General features: G+C 38.7%; 1 protein-coding gene across 1 annotated transcript in view; it reads right to left on the bottom strand.

Moving 5' to 3' along the window:
- LOC129926476 (trypsin-like) overlaps positions 1 to 18,505 on the bottom strand; it is a 31,171-nt gene extending 12,666 nt beyond the window's left edge. The window contains exons 1-3 of the mRNA XM_056030716.1: positions 18,324 to 18,505; positions 10,207 to 10,313; positions 4,609 to 4,809 (exon numbers count right to left, since the gene is read on the bottom strand). Coding sequence (XP_055886691.1) covers positions 4,609 to 4,809; positions 10,207 to 10,313; positions 18,324 to 18,390 — 375 coding nt within the window. The 5' untranslated portion in view covers positions 18,391 to 18,505. The remainder of the gene's footprint in view (positions 1 to 4,608; positions 4,810 to 10,206; positions 10,314 to 18,323) is intronic.
- Positions 18,506 to 19,035: the final 530 nt, after the last annotated feature.

Raw genomic sequence — 19,035 nt, 5'->3', positions numbered from 1 at the left:
AATCGCACTTCTATTTCTCAAATGATTTCCACTACCTTGGCCTTTGATGATAAGTTATCAGCAACACGGTCATAATTATTGTAATCGCACTTCTATCTCTCAAAAGATTTCCACTACTTGCACCACTCCTTGGCCTTTGATCATTACGCTATAGATAAGTACACATCCATATTTACCATACAATATTAGATTTATCATTAAGATTACAAAGTGGAAGAGGAAACACTATAAACGCATTAGTAATATGTCATAAAATGTCAAAAAGAAAGCATTCTACATAATGATATTTATATATAAAATATTTAATTGGGGATGAAATGAACGGGGGATGAAGTGACCGGGGGTTGAAGTGACCAGGTGATGAAATGACCAGGGGATGAAATGACCGGGGATGAAGTGACCGGGAACCGAAATAATACATATAATACTGAACCATAATATACAACTAGAAAAACAAAACCTAATGACTTACTGTTATAGGTTTAGTTCATCGGGAATTTGACGAGACTATAAATAGACTTTTTTAGACGGAACTAGGGAATTATGGGATATTAACCGGATAATGAATGATGGGATATTTTGACAGTTAGAAGTAAAGGACTCTCTCTTTAATGGCGTAGTCAAAAACATCTGTTGACATATGGACTGTGCCCCTTCGTTTTATGGATTAAAGACTATTTATCAAGTTACACAGTTTTTATCAATTAATTCATACAATTTAATATATGTTGTCTGGTTAAAATCGAACCCCATGAGTTAGTAAGAATGACTTCATTATTATAGACCTAGATCTAGATCTACTTTATAACTATTACGAAAACAACCATAACAATACTCAGAAAGACACAAAGATAAAGGCGCATTTCTTATTCCATAACCTAGGACAAAATCGTACCAGTGCTCCTTCTTTCCTAGTACCATTAGAGAAAAGAATGGGTTTGCTGGATTTGCTAGGAAGACCAGAACTTGCCAGAGTTTAAGTCACTGATTAACATGAATGTCTCGATGACATAAAAAAGTATTAGAAATACTGCTTGAGAATTTCAGACATTACGAAATAATCTAAAAGTGGACAAAAAAGATGACGAGGAATTAATAATAATACTGCTGCGAGATTTGCTTTCCCCCTGGAAACGTGTAGTGGTGACAAGAGGAGCATTAAGTTATTATTTGTGTACCATATACCATAAGTTTACAATGGCAGCCTACGCTTCTAAAATCTCTCTCTCTTCTCTATTTTTTTCTTTTTATATATATACAATGTGACAGTATCGAGAAGGCCTTCACAGTGTTCTTCACCTGGTGTCAGAAGTGGGATCTAATTACGGCTGGACAAACTTGATTTGTAAGAACGGAAACAAAAGCTTTAAAAGCGAGTACAGACACGCTTTAAAAGAAACACTTAAAGCTCTACTCCTAGTGGGCCTGTTTGGAGACACGAATATAGGTGCACTGTAAATACTTGTTTTAAATTCAATAAAATAGTAAACATGTGAAGAAACTATTAACTGTACGCGTTGTTAAGCTTATCCATGCGGCCCGTGCATCCCTAAGGTCGATGTAACAGACATTGTAATTTCCAACCATTGCTGCCGAAACTGTCAATAGCTTTACTAATGAATTGCTTCTTGTGGCGAAGGACAAGCTGGCGATGAACTCGGATCATGCACTAAGCGGAAATTTTTCTTCCTATTCCAGCTATAGCGCCTTTTATGAAAGATGTTAAAACAATTATTAATGCTAGAAAAGTGAGACGTCAATGAAGAAAATAACCAATCAGACTACGGATATGTTTTTGTAATAACTCCAAAAAATCCAAACATGTACTTTAATTTAGGTGTGTGTGTGTGTTGACCGCTAAGTCTCGGCAGCACCAACTCAGTATCAAGTTTGTCTGCCAGCTGTCTCGCCTGACTCAGAATGCCATCCCTGAAGTGTTTCTCAGCCTGGTCAGTGTAGTTTTTGAAAGAATAAATTAGAGTGCCGATGTGCCGATGAGCGGCAAATATGTTAGACAGATTGCAACATTGGGAAAACTAGTTTAAGAAGTGATTAGCATATGACGAGAATGAACAGACCAAGTAGAAACACATTAGCAGCAGACATTTGTTACACATGTGCTGTTTGATTGTTTTCACTTTCAAGATTAAATCTCTGAGACGCCTTACGGACTACAGCTGCTTTAGAATAGTTTTCATTAATACCGGCATGAAAACAGTTCTGAATGCTAGCCATCACCGGCCAGCCATCGAAGCCTTGTTCGTGTACTTTTGTCCAAGTCTAGATTTACTTAATGTATTCGATGACAATGACGTTAGACACAGGCAGTGCGTCACGCTAATGAAGCCTTCTCAAATACAATTGCCATCAACAAACCCAACAACAACAACAAAACAATGTGTAACCTATTCTACTAGTTCTAGGCCTTAACTAAATATAATAATAACTATAGGTATATGCAAATAAAAACAAATCGTCTCGACTAATGTGCTAAGAATATTTCATACGTTTTATAGTACAAAAAACTGCAAGCCCATAGTAAAACGTACATGGTCGGCCATCAACCCCTGATTACCCAATATGAGTTAATTACAATACTACGTTATCATTACCGTTGTAGGTCAGTGGAAGCACAACTTGTAGAATTGCTACTTAGAATATTTTTTTTTAAAAAACAAGCCAAAATTTGGCTACCGGTTCTAGAATCTAGAAAGGTGCACATTCAAGGTCATTGATCTATTCCCGATTAGCCTAGGCTAGTCTACTATTGCATTACCTTATCCTAACAATGTACTTCAGTGGAGGTACTACTTGTTCAATTACTACTTAGAAGTTAATTGATTTGATGATTAAAAAAATGGCTAGAATTTGACTTCTCAGAATCCTAAGGAGGGGGGGGGGGTTAAAATGCATCCCCTTGATCCACCCTACGGGCGCCCATATATATATATATATATTGTTCTTTACTAGCGAACCGACTGATTTTTTGGGCGGCCAAGAAATAAATAAAAACAACTGTAATGAGAATGTGACATTGATTGAAAAAAAAATGTCAAGGTGGTGTGACGAGATGTTAATTAGTTATTATTTGGCTTGTTTATTTATGTCTAGGGGAAATTTTATTAATTTTATCCCGCTCACATATAAGATTTTGTACAGGCACACCGCAACTAACAGTAAGAACAGACCAATATTATACGTTTATAAATAAAATAATTTAATAAATGACAGTTTACAAGAGATAAATGATTAAATAAAATTATAATTAAGAAAATAAAAGAAGTAAAGGTGCTAATATCTAAAATAACTGCTCATCATAGATTGCTAATTATTGAGTGATTGGAGGAGAAGAATGTTCCTAAGTCTGCTACTTATTTTTCTTAGCTGCTAGCTCCTGGGTCGTCTTCTGGCGGTCGTAAGACTGGCACTCAGAAGGATGAGTCATCCGGCTCTGTCTTAGGACGTCGGCTCGGGATATTCTCTATGCTGTAGGCAAGCTGGCTCTAGGGTGAGGCCGCTGCCTGTTTAGCAATAGAGATGGTTGGTGCTGCAGACTAAGTTGTAGTGGGACGATCTCTCAGCTGTGATCTCTAGCTCGTAGAGAGCCGTGCTAACTCAACACCAGTTTATCTTCTGCTGCGAAGGTTGCTCTAATCTGTCGGCATTAGGCATTAACTATTGGGCAGTGGACAGTTTGGGCCGGGTACTGGGCAGATGATACTGGGCAGTATAGGGCACTGTGGACACTGGGCAATATGTTAGGGCCAAGGACAGTAGGCAATGCCTTCTTGCTAACAGGTATGTAATTGGGGGGGGGTGTATCTGGTGTGGTCTCCCTCGGTTACAGCTTTCTGTGGAGATCTGGTAGTCGTAGCAATCGTGTGTAGTAACCAGGGGTAGCAATCAGGGGTAGCAATCAGGGGTAGCAATCAGGGGTAGCAACCAGGCCGTTTGTCCCTAATGAAATCTCACAACTAAACTTCCTAACAGAGGAGACTGTATGAATCCTAGCGGGCCTAATCTGGAATGCTTTGGTCTCTCTCTATATATAGATGGGACTTTTCGTTTACCGGGTGGGGAAGAAAGCTAACTGATTTTCTCACATGTATCGATGTACCGGAGATGTCAGGCGTCAGGTCAGATTTATGGTCAATATTCGTTGCCTACCGTGGGAGTAAAGTCTTAAGCGAATATGTATCTGTCCAGCCCGAGTGCAATGCTATTCTTAGAGCGATGTGTATCCTGCGGGGGGAGGGGGGGGGGGGTTAGGTGTGAAAAGTTATTAGGCCGCGGCGTGTAGCGCGGGTGCAGCGCTGTCCAGCGGTCAATAATTAAAAGTTAGCCCTCGAGAGGCTAGTTAATGTTTTACGTCTAGATTCGTCCCGTGAGAAACTTGCGAGGGGGGATAAATCCTACAATAAATTAGTTATGGGTGGACAAGAAAATAATTGTTTAAGTTAAAAATTAAGTTTCTCACGGTTTGCTGGGAAAAACTCAAATGAACTTTTGCATGCAAGTTTCGTATCGTCACAGGTGGCTGATCGTTGTGCTGGCCTAGATAACCAGGCGTTCTACGTGCGCCTCAAGATGGCCGAGTTAAACACATACCTGCACATTCTTGTCAAGTTTGGCTGGAGTGGACAGTGTCAAAAGTGCGATGTCGTTGGGCAACTCATACCATTGAAAATCTTCATGCTTGTCTATTCTTGAGACGTAGATAATTTGTTGGTGCGTTTTATTGACCTTCCCTAGAGACACTCGAACATCCTTGGGTAGATGATCTTTTAGGCAATTTGCAGGCGCAACAACCTACGAGCCAGAAAATAAATTCAACATTGTTCATAATGACTTCACATACCAAGACTAAATAAGATCGACGAATTTTGATTCAATTAATATTAACATTAAATACCACTTATATTAAACATTGTTTTAATTACTCAGATGTAAATGTGTCTGCAGTGCAAGAACTTCAATCATAGTGTCTAATTTGGTATAAAGTTGCTGAAAAATTTCGTTAAATTGTGGAAAAAGGAGATAGATTATTATCTTTATGTATGTTATCTTTGATACGATTTACAAAACAAAAAAAAAAAGCAATTGATGTAGAGAGAGAACGTTTAATATGTATACGTTGTCCTCCGGTCTTGAGAAACCATTTAGTGGAGGATTTGTTACAAGTAATAAAAGTCTTTAAGACTACAGATACATCTTTATTAAGGTAGGACCTATTTAGTGAAGGAAATGGTGACGATCACACTTGCCGGGGATTATATTATCAAACTTGACAATTCAATGAAATGAAGAAAGAAACATCTCTCTGTATTTTATTGAAATTTCTCTAATAATACTTCTTCAACTTTCACATAAAATTAACTTCTTAATTTAACAACAACTTAACTTGATCCTTCATTAATAAAACTTGAAGATACATGAAACTTCACTTAGTTATAACTTCAACTTCAACTAATAAAACTTTAATTAATGGACCCGCTAATATCACAAAACTTATAACCATTACTAATCGAGGACTAAGCGAGGACCATCGCTCTACAAGAACTACTACTAAGCAAGGACACCGTCTAACTGACTTTCCTTTAATTTATACCTTTCTTAATCGTACATTCCAGAATCAAGGAAACTTCTCCCCTAATTATTTTAGTAGCTTTAACCTTCTAGAAGCTGACGTGTGCTATTTTTATCCCTTAAAATCTTTCTGTGATTGGATACCGAAAATTAACTTGTTTACGCTAGTCAGTTGCACTGGTTTGACCTCGCTTCTAGAAACTGGGCAAAATAGGTCACAGAATCGACTCGTGACAGACATGTTACAAGTAAACGAAGTCTTTAAGACTACAAATACATCCTCATTACGGTAGCTGCTGAAACTACAAACAAGAATTTTGGTGTAGAAATGTAAATGATAGCATGTTTGAAGTTTGGTAAAAGAGGTCACAGTTCAAAAGAATGCTATATGGAAAGTACGAGAGTAAATCGACTGAGTTAAATTTATAAGAGAGCCTGACATGTGGCAAGTGCTAGAGATGTAACACATGGTGGATACCAGGAGCAATCTGACAAGAGAAGTAGAAGAATAAATGACAGATGCTGTTAATTACAATGGTGCAAGTTTTAGATATAATGAAGCTGAAAATGATGAGACACAAAGAAATTCGTAAATGGTAATTCTGCTAAAGAGGGAAATACAGAGAAACCGAAGAAAATTGAACAATTATGTGAGCAAAGATGACTTAGTAACAAAATTTTTATTGCGGTCGTGTTGAAGAAATGGAATATTTTACGCCATGTGAGCAGTTAACAATTTGATATATGGTAAAAAACTTTACAAGTAGATCGATAGGAAGGTCACTCAAAAAAACTCCAAAAAATTGGGATAAAAAAGTCACGCGAAAAAAACAATAATTAGGATGGAAAAGTCACGCGAAAAAAACAAAAAACCAAACATGGGAATAGAAAAGTCAAGCGAAAAAACAAGAAACCAAACATGGGGATAGAAAAGTCACGCGAAAAAAACAAAAACCAAACATAAGGGTAGAAAAGTCACGCGAAAAAAACAAACAAACATGGGTATAGAAAAGTCACGCGAAAAACACAAAAACCCAAAAAATTGGGATAGAAAAGTCACGCGAAAAAAACAAAAACCCAAAAAAATTGGAATAGAAAAGTCACGCGAATAAAACAAAAACAAAAAATTGGTATAGAAAAGTCACGCGAAAAAAAACAAAAACAAAAAAATGGGATAGAAAAGTCACGCGAAAAAAACAAAAAACAAAACATGCGGATAGAAAAGTCACGCGAAAAAAACAAAACCCTAAGAAATTGGGATAGAAAAGTCACGCGAAAAAACAAACCAAAAGCAAACATGGAAATAGAAAAGTCACGCGAAAAAAACAAAAAACAAACATGCGGATAGAAAAGTCACGCGAAAAAAACAAAACCCTAAAAAATTGGGATAGAAAAGTCACGCGAAAAAAAACAAAAACCAAAAAAATGGGGATAGAAAAGTCACGCGAAAAAAAAAATTCGAATAGAAAAGTTAGTACAGAACTTTTAGCTTTATGAGATACGAAATATAAATACATGCATATCGCTATTTCAGACAAATTATTTTCTTTTTCTGGTCTTGATAGGTTTAACTTCAGTAGTCAGTTGCTTGGTCCATTTATCTTTGTAGGTCGAATTAGCACCCACTCCGGTACTAATAAGGTCTGGTTGACGTAGTTACTTGTATGTGGGGGGTGAATCGAGTGCGTCATTCCGACTGTTAAAAGCCTCTTGACTTTCAAGTGTTCCATTAAATAAATACGGTGAGTTTTATGTGAGCTCATATAGAACATAACAAAAAGTAAGAGAGCTTTGGCATGTGCAGTCACGTGGTGGTCATGTTATTGGTAGCCGATTTTCCTTTTTTCTTAACTGGCGAATGTTTTCCTGGTAGTCAAGAGGACTACTTAGGGCACATGTTTCCTGTCTAGGTTGAGAACTCTCGTGCAGATTTAACAACAGTTCTCACATCGTACATTGGGTCTCACGTTTTCCTCTTCCGGAATTTTCTTGGCCAGCGTTCTTTTCATACCTTTGATACACTGTTATGGCGTCGTTAGACATTGTCCTGAACCACTGCCAACTCTTATTATGACTATTCTGTTGGCGGCACCATATGATTGAACTAATACCTTGTCTTCGCTGGTTTTGCGCTTGCTACTAATTCTGATGGCTTTCTTTAACTGTGGATCTCAACTAGCATTAATGCAGGCAGCAATGTCTTGATAGTTTCATATTATCTGGAGCAGTTTGTTGACCTTGCCACTCAACCAGCATTAATGCAGGCAGCAATGTCTTGATAGTTTCATATTATCTGGAGCAGTTTGTTGATCTTACCACTTAGCTCTAATTGCAGTCATTATTATTGCGCAATTGTTGCACCTAAAAAGACGAATCGGTGTTTCGAGAGGTATTTTGCAGACAAATATATTTATAAAACACAGGTGTCTACGTCCCCCCGAAGATTATAAACTTTAGTAATCGTGTAGTAGTAACACGTGCCTTGTTCATTTTATTTTTTTATTTGAAACTTTTTTCTCCCATTAAACCCCTTTTCTTGTTCATGTACTTTCTCTTATCATTCACTTTATCAGTGATGGCGTTTACCCATTTGTATACTGAAGGGGATTCAGGTTGGATTCGTATGTCTATCTTCTAGTTTCTTTCTGTCTTTGATTGAAACTATCATACCTCGTATGGTAGTCATTTGTTTAGCCATTATGTTGACGGTCGTTGACTTGTAGCACCAAACTGCTGGTAGACAACAAAACCGCTATAGGCGTATTGTATCTTAGCAAATAAATCTTGAAACAACTGGAGTAAATTCTTTGTTACTATATTGAATTATGTTGCAATTCTTGGGTAGGCACTCAACAAAAAGGCAGGCAACTCAACACAGTTTAACAGGAAATAAATACAGGTGTTTATTCACTAGGACAAACACATAACATCCTTCAGTTTCCTCAGAGTCTTACTACTAAGTATATCAGTCCTTTGCTTCTTAACCCGAATGTGGACCAACGACAGCCTTTCCCGCTTCGCTTCAGGTCCCTTCCACAACTTTCAGGCAGCACAAAAGTTGGTCTCTTAGTTTTCCAAACATTCAAACTCTTCACAATCCTTGATGCACTGTTCTTCTCGCTTTCCATAGACATATATATGTATAGACTGGACTATAAAGTAAAAATTATTATGGGAAACATTTGGGAAAAGATAAGTTTGTATGAGTTATACAGCAGTTATGTGCAGTGTAAAATTAAAAGTATTTATAGTTGGTTTTTTTTCCGCCATAGCCTATATAATTGATAGAACCCCTTCTGTATTATTATATCTCTAATCGTGCCTACCAAATTTATTAAATTTACATAATTAAAATAATTATAAATAGTTTTAAATACTAGATTTAGATCTAGTCTATAGAAATACTATAGTAAAAAAAATACTACTTACTACTAGTACTATATACTACACTATAAACTATAATTGTAATCTTTATAGTCTAGTCTATAGTTAGTATATAAATAGTCTAGGACTATATTGTTACTAGATCTATAATTTATACTTATACTAGATCTAGTCAATAGTCTGCATGCATAGATGATAGACTGACTACTTTAATAGTTAGTAGTAAAAAGTATGAAAAGTATTAGACTAAGTTATTACAAATATTAGTCATATTTATTAGATTTAGATCTATTAATATTAAATTAGTGACAGTCACAGTCAGAGTGATACTGAATTATTCTGGCTTACTCAAACTGAAAGTTACTGTGTATAATATTCAATTTTGTTTCAACCTTTAGAATGTATCCTTGGCCTATCGTACTACGAACATTAGAGCACGTTCTGCTAATTTTCTTTGTATTTTTTGACTAAAAACTAATTCTAACAATTTGAATCAATAAGACGACCGCCATACATTCATACAGAAGTCATGTCAACAAACAGAGATCCACATCACAATCCTATATATATATATTTGCCTATGTCTATGATTATGAAACAAAGGCAAAATATTGGGAATATGGCAGTTTTGTACTTTTCAAAACTAAAGATCATAATTATATATTGGCTGAAATGTTAGTCCTAGAATTTATAGCTCAATTGCCGCCATTTGTTTTTCACATAGATCTAGTACATCAAACATATTTGACTTCCCCCAAATAAAAATAACTTTCTACTTCCAGTCTATATTTATTTATGTCTATGTCTCTCTCCTAGTGTCTTCCTGTTTACGTTCAACAGTGCGCTAGTGTGTACCTCAAGCAATGGTGCAAGGCAGGGTTACAACAGTATTGTTACTATTATAGCAGGAAATAAATCATGTTGATATGAAACAAAATACATGTACTAGATTAGGAGTGCTCAACTATATACACTAGTGACAATAACTAAAGACTAATATTAGTGGTTTCACTCTGTTACTACATGTTTTAGTGTGACGTCTAAGCAGAAAGTGTTGATGTATATCTTATCTTATTTTTTTTTAGAACGTCCAATTTTATGTCACTTTCAAAGTTCTTGCTAATTAGTTCGTCTCATAACTCTATTAAAATATATGAGTTTTATAACTCAGTGCTATATTTATTTCTCTTTGGAAATGCAAATTTATGATTAAGATCGACAGAAAAAAAAAATTACTTTGTTTAATGCAATCAGAACTCCGTTACAAAAACTGTACCATTGGTTAACACGTGAGAACCATAAAAAAACCTCTACTTGGGAAGGGAATTGCGGGCCATCTGGCTCTGAAAACAAGGCAAGAAATAGTATTAGGAAAGAAAATATTTAAATATTTTATTTACTGATAAGCGGGACATTTTGAACTTGGTTGCTGGCTTTTGTTCCAAATTTATTGTATCATTCTATTGTGTCCATTTCTTTTTTCTTCAAAAGCAAGCCCATAGAATAGATAGTGAGTATACATTTGTATAGCTATTCATCACATAAGAAACAAATCTTAATGCAAAACAAGCGAAATACAAACAAGATTACAAAGAGAGTTTGTGTTATCACACAAACTCAGACGCTTCCCTCTTCGGATGCTAAACTTTCTAATAGAATCTAGTGCTTACAAACAATACAAAGAATAGTGAAAGAAAATATTGGAATATTTTAGTTACTGGTAAGCAGGACTGGCTTTTAGTCGGTAGTATCCTTTAGGCAGCCGAAGACAGTAGTAGTAGTAACTTGAGGTCACTTAAGACGTTTTCTTTTTCTGTACTTAGAGCTGGACACATATTATTGAAGTTGATTGTTACCCGCTGTGATGCAAACGTATTCCAGTAGTGAAGTTATAATTTAAGGGACTTGTATATTTGATAGCTCTGTTAAGCGAATGTAGTTATATTTCAACTGAATATTTTGTTGTTACAACTAGAAGTGCAGTATATGGCTCCTTTTGTCTCGAAAGGCAATGGATGCGCTCAAATGAGTCACTGGTTTTGTCTTAATTTTGAGACTGGGCAGAATCTGGTGTGGCTAGTCAAGCCAATTCTAGAACGGCAGACTTTGCCACAATTCATACATGTTTATGCCTCTGATTTAGGGCTAGCGGACAGGGCAGCTTTCTTTTTTTCCCTCTTGATTAAGGCCGCTTCAGTTCTTTTGTTTTCAGCAAGGGTTGTGCCAGCACGCACAGTCTGTCTCCATGCACTCCGATCTTTAGCTATGTTTTCCCACATACTTTCCTGATGCTTTTGGCTCTCATGTCTCGCTTGCAGACATCTCTATATGTTAGTCTTGGGCGGCCCTTGGGTCTGACTCCTTCCACAAGCTCAGCATATAAGATATCTTTAGGGATTCTACAATCTGGCATGCTGGTGACATATCCGAGCCAGCTTAATCTTCTTTGTGTCAGGAGAGCATACATGCTGTTCATATTGGCCAATCTCAGAACTTCCTGTTTGGAGACATGGTCCCTCCAAGAAATGCCCATTATGCGTCTCAGGCATCGCAAGTGGAAACTATTCAATCTGTGCTCTTGGTACATGTATGTTGACCAGCTTTCACTGCCATAAAGGAAAGTGCTCACAACACAGGCGTTGTAGACTAGGAATTTGATCGCTGTGGTCAAGTTATCATTTTCCCAGACGCGCTTGGAGAGTTTTGTCAATGCTGTGGTAGCTTTTCCTATCCTTTTAGTCAGCTCGATGTCTAAGTCTAGGTTACTGACAATTGTCAGACAATTGACAACTGACTAGAAGTGCAGTACATTATTATTATTGAATAAACATCACATTTGTCTGCTGAAGATCGACTCGTCTTTGCATGCTAGTTAAGTGGACACACAAACCCAGCATTCATCAACACTACACACATAAATTACAAGCGTAACCTTTACACCAATCAGAGTAAGAGAACACACAAAAAAAAGCTCACCCAGGGTAACCAACCAAGACCCCGTTCGCTTCCCGTTCATAGACTATCTATTTCCATACTAGACGTTTCCACGGAAACTGCCACGCTGAGGCGATGGGGCTAAAGCCCTAACCCTAACCCCAAAAAATCTGCCAAACAGTTCTTCAGAGAGGGCCGTAGCGGTTACTGTAAAAGAATTTTAGGCAAACTCTCCAAGCTTAGCGATGCGGCCATTTATAGCGAGAGCACCCAGGATCGAAAGGCGGTGTGCTGTGTATATATATATATAGTTCGTCCATCGTGGTTCGATGATGACCACTTTGTCATCCAGGGGGCTGAGGGCTTTGCACTGGGGTTTTATGCCTCCTCATGTGGCTGGTGAGACCTATGTGAGCCCGGAATGTTCGGCTGCACACTGGGCAGGTTATTCCAGCTGGAGCTAGTGTCGTTTGTCTTGCTTTTCTTTTCTGGCGTTTTTCTTCTGCCTGCGTTGTTCTTTTTTCCTCAGCAACCTGTGCGTCAGTTTTCCCAGCGCGACGCCATGATGCTCTGTCCTGTGCCTCATTCACCCAGGTGCCTGGGTCTATGCTAAACGCCTTCAGAGAAGCTTTGAGGGTGTCCCTAAAGCGCTTTCTTTGCCCACCTTGCGCTTTCCTTCGCTTAGTTGGCTATACAAAGTCGTTTTGGGATGCGGCTGTCTTCTGTATCTGGTATTTTGTCTTGCCATTTGACATTTAGTATTTTTCTCTGATATGTCATGTGGAAGCGGTTTATTCTCTTTGCATGTTTACTGTACACTGTCCATGTTTCTGAGGCATAGAGCAATGTAGGGAGGATGACGGCTCTGTAGACCCCTAGCTTCGTGTTTGTGGTGATACCACGTCTGTTCCAGACATTTGTAGACAGTCTGCCATAGGATGCACTGGCCTTGGCGATACGCAGGTCGATTTCACTATCGAATTTTCCATTTCTGGAGAGTTTGCTGCGAAGATATGTGAATTTGTCCACTGCATTTATATCCTGTCCATTTATAGTAATGCTTGAATCCGAGTAGGCTTTCCCAGGAGCAGGTAGATATAAGACTTCAGTCTTGTTTGTATTGATTTATAAGGCCAAAGTCTGAGCATGCTCTTGGGAAGTCACTGACGATGCTCTGCAGATTGTTTTCAGAGCAGGCATTTAGGGCACAGTCATCAGCAAATAGCAAGTCTCTGATTACTGCTGCATTTGTTTTTTATTTTGCTTTAAGCCGCCTCGGGTTGAATAGGCCACCATCAAATCTGTATGATATATGTTGTTTTCTCTATTTGTGAATGCATCTGTCAGCATAGCGGAGAACATGATACTGAACAGTGTAGGTGCTAGGACACAGCCTTGTTTTACCCCGTTTGATACTTCGAAGGGCTCTGATAGTTCTCCACTTTCTTGGACACGAGCCTTCATGCCATCATGAAATAGTCTCACCATGGTTATGAATTTTTGTGGACAGCCATACTTTGACATGATCTTTCAGAGTCCTTCTCTGCTAACAGTGTCGAATGCCTTTGTTAAGTCGACATATATTGAGAACAGGTCATCATTTTGTTCTTGGCATTTTTCCTGGAGCTGCCTTGCTGCAAAGATCATGTCAATGGTTCCACGCTCTTTTCTGAAGCCGCACTGGCTTTCTGGTAGTAGACCATATTCTATGTGTTGCATAAGCCGATTTAGTAGGATGCGTGCAAGGATTTTCCCAGCAATAGAGGGAAGAGATATTCCTCTGTGGTTGTCGCAGATCTGGCGGTTTTCTTTTCGCTTGTATAAATGAACAATTTTGGCATCTTTAAAGTCTTGTGGTATTGACTCTTTTTCCCACATAATTAAGAAGAGCTTATGAAGTCTTTCAATCAGGGCTAATCCACATTTTTGGAGACCTCTGCGGGAATGGAGTCAGCTCCTGGGGCTTTTCCGCTTGCGAGCTGTTGAATGGCAAGATCGGTTTCCTTTAGCGTAGATGGGTCATCTATTTTTTCATTTATTGGTACTTGCTGTAGCCTGTCTACGGCCGCTTCATTTATGATGGAAGGTGTATTGAGAACCTTTTCGAAGTGCTCTGCCCAGCGTTTTAGGATTTCTTCCTTATCTGTCAATAGGATTGTCCCATCAGCATTTAAGAGGGGATGAGCCTGACTTTGTGGGTCCATAGATTTCTTTTATGGCATGGTAGAAGTTCTTCATATCGTGCTTGTCAGCAAATTCCTGTATTGTTTCCACTTTCTTGCTAAGCCAGGTATCTAGCATTTGGCGTAGCTGTTTTTGCACATTTTTGCGGATGTTAGTGAATGCATCTTTAGTGGACTGGGAGTTTGGGTTGTTCAGACACAATTTGTGGAGCTTGTGCTTTTCGTCTAATAGTTTTCTGATCTCAATACTGTTTTTATCAAACCAGTCCTGATGCTTTCTCTCCATAGGACCGAGTATGTTTAATGCTGTGCTATAGATAGCTTCTTTGAAGCATTCCAAGCTTTTATCTACATTTCATTCAGTTAGAACGGTGGACTTGAGGCAGTTCTCTATTGCATCTGCAAGCGACTTTTCAGTTTTGTCATCTGCTAAGCTGGCCGTGTTTAGTCTTTTTAGGGGTTTTGATTTTTTCGGACGTCTCTTTGGTTGGATACGAATGTTTAGTTTTGTGATGATGAGGCGGTGGTCTGTTCCACACTTTGCACCACAGCAAGATTTGTCACACGAATGTCCTGACGGTCAGATTGTCTGGTGATGACGTAATCTATGAGGTGCCAGTGTCTTGAGCGGGGATGCATCCAGGAAGTTCGCTTTCTCATTGGAAGACTGAATATTGTGTTCGATATGAGCAGCTTGTGTTCAGCACAGGTCTGGAGTAGTAATAAACCGTTGCTGTTGCATTGACCTATCCCGAATTTGCCTAAGACTCCTTTCCAGATGTGATGGTCAGAGCCGACTCTTGCGTTGAAGTCACCGAGAATGAGTAGCTTTTCTGTTTTTGGAATATTAAGCAAGGTGGAGTTTAGTTCTTCGTAAAACTTTGCTATGACATCATCTGGGTTGGTCATGATGGGTGCGTAACAGCTAACAATGGAAATATGTTTCTTTCCGTTTTGTAAAGGCAGCTTTAGGGTCATGAGCCTATCACTAATTCCTTTGGGAGGCCCGACTAGTTTAGATACTATTGATGTTTTTATGGCAAAGCCGACTCCAGATTCACGTCGTACTTCAGTGCTTCTACCGCTCCAGAAGAAAGTATATCCAGCTCCTCTTTCGCAGAGTTCACCTTCATCTTCAAGCCGAGTCTCACTTAGTGCTGCTATGTCTATGTTGTATCTGTGGAGCTCCCTGGCTACTAGTGCAGTTCGTCTTTGTGGTCTATCAGATGTGTCGTTGTCAAGTAGTGTGTGCACATTCCATGCGCCTATGGTAAGAGTAACTATCCTCGTCTTTTTCTTTGAATTTCGACCGCTTGAGTAGGGTTCCCGCCAACTGCGGTAGGCTGGCTAGGGTAGTTTTGAGCAGTCAATTTTTGGGGCACCTTTTCTAGCCCTGTCCTCATGCTATGGAGGTGAGCAGTGCACTCCTAAATAGGGCTGCTCAGCCACTCAGGGGGCTGCCGGACTCCACTGCTGCTCTGTATCAGTGGTGAACGACCATATGGCCTGAGACGCCTGTGTGCAGGGTTGCAGCTACGGCTTCCAGTGTGCCCACACTTACCGCTTCACTGCTTGCCTGTCGCCACAGGACTTTGGTAGTTGTGTTGGGGGGGATGACAAGTGACTTGCGCTGGAATTTGGATTAAAGTGAGGAGGATTTGCGCAACACGTCGACCTCACTCTCTCGCCCTAAAAACCGTCCTTTTCCGGAAGCAAGATTTGGTCAAGACGTCCGGGGACAAGTTTGGGTGCAGTGGATGACCAGAGACTTTCTATGTGTCTTGTCCTGTACTCCACATGTATGCGGTAGGGTAATAACTCCTACTTGGTCCATGGCCATTACACGTTGAAGCCCTCAGACAGGTGAAGAGCTCTGGGTCCAATCTTGTTTGTTTGATAAAAACCTCTAACGATCAATAGGGAAATGGCGCCTACCGGCCGATTCCCTATATATATATATATATATATATATATATATATATATATATATATATATATATATATATATATATATATATATATATATATATATATATCATGGGCGTAGCCAGTTAAGGGGGTTGGGGCTCAACCCCCCACAAATGAAAATGAAATCCCACCCTTAGAGGGGGGGGGGGTTCAGAATTAAGTGACTGATTTTTAGCTTTGATTTCGTTTATTTTAGGTCAAATTTTAATACTAATCCATCACTTGCCCAGCGCCATCAAGGGGGTTTTAAGTTTAACCCCCCACACACACATACACCAGAAGGTTTTGCAGCTATGCTCTTGTAAATTGGGGATTGTCGTTTGCATTATTTTATTTTTGTTTTATAGAAGAGGGGGTTTAAAGAGGATTTAGATTAAAAAAAAAACCTCCGAAATTTAAGCTACCCCCTAACCCTTCTTCATTATAAAATAGCAAAGTACACTTCAGCTTGGTTTTGAAGGTAAAAAAATACCTCTTCAATATAAAAAAAAAGCAAATTACGCACTCAAAATGCTATGAGCGATGCCAAAGGAGTTTTAAGATTAAACTCATTTTCAGCGGAGTTTGCAGGTAAAATATACCTCTTTAATAAAAAAAAATAAAGTACATTTTTCACTAAAATTCTTTGAGCGTAGCTAAGCCAAGGGGGTTTAATGGTTTAAACCCCTTTAATGGTTTAAACCCCCCTCTAACCCCCCCTCCTCCAGATGGCCTTATTTTAAAGTTTAAAAACCCTTCAGATGGTTTTGAGTTTAAAATCCCCCTACAGAGGGTTTTGAGGTTGAAAACCCCCTCTTCAATATTATCTTAAAGCAAACTAACCAAACTCATCTAATTATATCAACTTAGATAAATGGGGCTTTGAATTTGTTAAAAAAATACTCCAGAGATTTTTTAGTTTAAAACTCCTTAACTGAAGATTTTGACGATAATACTTTCCTTTTCCATATAAAATCTAAACCAAACTACGTTCACTTAATTCCAAGAGCATAGACAAGAGATGTTAAAAATTGTAACTAGTTGCTGGGCTCCGCTAATAATGAACAGTGAATAGTCTACCAAAATTGAAAAAGACTAAATGTGGCTCATCAAAGATAGCTAATACAAAATTAAGTAGTCAGTTATAGAGATCGGATCTCAATTAAGGAAATCCAATGCCGAACTGGGAGTCGACCCATTAGTAAAGGAGTACAAATGAGGTTTGCGGGACATATTCTCCGACAAAATGAATTACGCATACAAAAAGTTGCTATGACATGGAGACCAATACGAGGAAAGCGCCAACAGGGACATCTAAGTACAACTACACTCCACACTTTCATGGAGGTCCTTAGAGCAGGTGGGAAGAGGCTTTAGACATAGCTAGGGATAGATTTTTTTCCGCCAAATGAGCCGAAAGGCGCGGGAGGATCTGTCTTGAACCGGGCTGTAGTAAACCCTTTTCTGAACCCTCTTAATTGCGACACCTCCGCTCTTTATATAAAGTCCCTAATGGCCTTATAGAACCGGAAAGAACATCGCTCTACCGATTTTGGGTGGTCAGAAGACTATATCCCTCGTGACGCTCCTGAGCTCTTTTCACGACGCCGATCCTTCCCGAACCGTCATGTTGACACTCGTCTCGGCTGACCGTCGTAACTTATTACGGTTGATCGCTCGTCTAGCGCTGGCCTGGGACGATTTGCGTCGGCTGACTACACACACACCACTATCCCCATCTGTGTAACCACCAGGTTAATTAAAATATTATATTGTTACGATCTTCTCAATCAGGCCTTCTGCTAACACTACTTAACAACAACACAACAGCACATCTAACACAAGAACTTGACAACAAGAGCTTCAAGTAGCAAAGTGGCGGTTTAATTACAAATACATCGACAGCCAATTCAACACAATTGGCTACATCAAATTCAAATGCTTTCTTGAACTTTACAGAACTGCCTAACTAAACATTACTAGTCTTTCTAGCTCGTACAGCTACATTTTCGAGGATTCAAAGGTACCACACAGTCCTTACTGCCTTGCTGTCCTGGACTCAACTGTCCTTGTAGACACACTGTCTCTCGACCGTGAAGGCTCTTTATCACATGACCACAACACAGGTCATACTTGCGTGAACTAGTAGTACTGTCCCTTGTCTATTGACAGCCGTTGACCCGTTGACCTGTGTGATTGGCCTGAGTCGTGTGTATCAGTAGGTCGCACAACATTAACCCTTTCAGTCCGCCACTAGAGTTACAACAATATAAACATGAATAATCTTACCCTGTTCGCTGTTCACATTGCCTAAAATAATGAGGATATGAAAACTGGTTGAAATAAACGCATTCATCGTAAGAGTGTTCTTGTATCTTTTGATGTTTCCTCTGTAGTCGCTGAATGAACTCTTTATGTTGTGTCTTTAGTATTTATGTGTTTCTGTTGTGTTGTCTTTATATGAGAAAAGATCAATAAAGCTGTCTTAGTCTTAGTCTTAATATATACTTAAATTTACAGACTTCTATTCTGATTTATTAAACTGACAGCAGCTTGTCAATTATTTTTTTTTAAAGCCAGTTTTCAACGTATAGGCAAAAATTTATTGTCAAATCGATTAAAGCGCAGATAACTCTGGTAAATCCTTCACATAAACATAGAGTCAAAGTGACAAATCTAAATAGTGTAGTCCCATATGTCTTTTATATGTTCTTCTTGAATTAGTAAAGCAATATGTCTAAGTGATAGCACAGGGGTGCGGGTTCCAAACCTCTGGACCATGCACTAATTCAGCGAACCTTCACTTTCTTTAGGCAATGCGGCACAACATGAAGAATTTTTGTTTTACCCACTAGAATAATGTTAGAAATTAATAGTCTGTTAATGTAAAAGCCTGTTATTGTGTGTTACATGTACAGGAAACAGGGTAAGTGTGAGTGTATATATTTGTGTGTTACATGTACAGTGTGTGTGTTGTATATGTTTGTGTATTAGTGTTTTC

This window comes from Biomphalaria glabrata, chromosome 5 (assembly GCF_947242115.1).
Source record: "Biomphalaria glabrata chromosome 5, xgBioGlab47.1, whole genome shotgun sequence".
Lineage (NCBI taxonomy): Eukaryota > Metazoa > Mollusca > Gastropoda > Planorbidae > Biomphalaria > Biomphalaria glabrata.
Note: the sequence above shows the minus strand (reverse complement) of the source record. Positions and strands in the feature narration are given on the sequence as shown.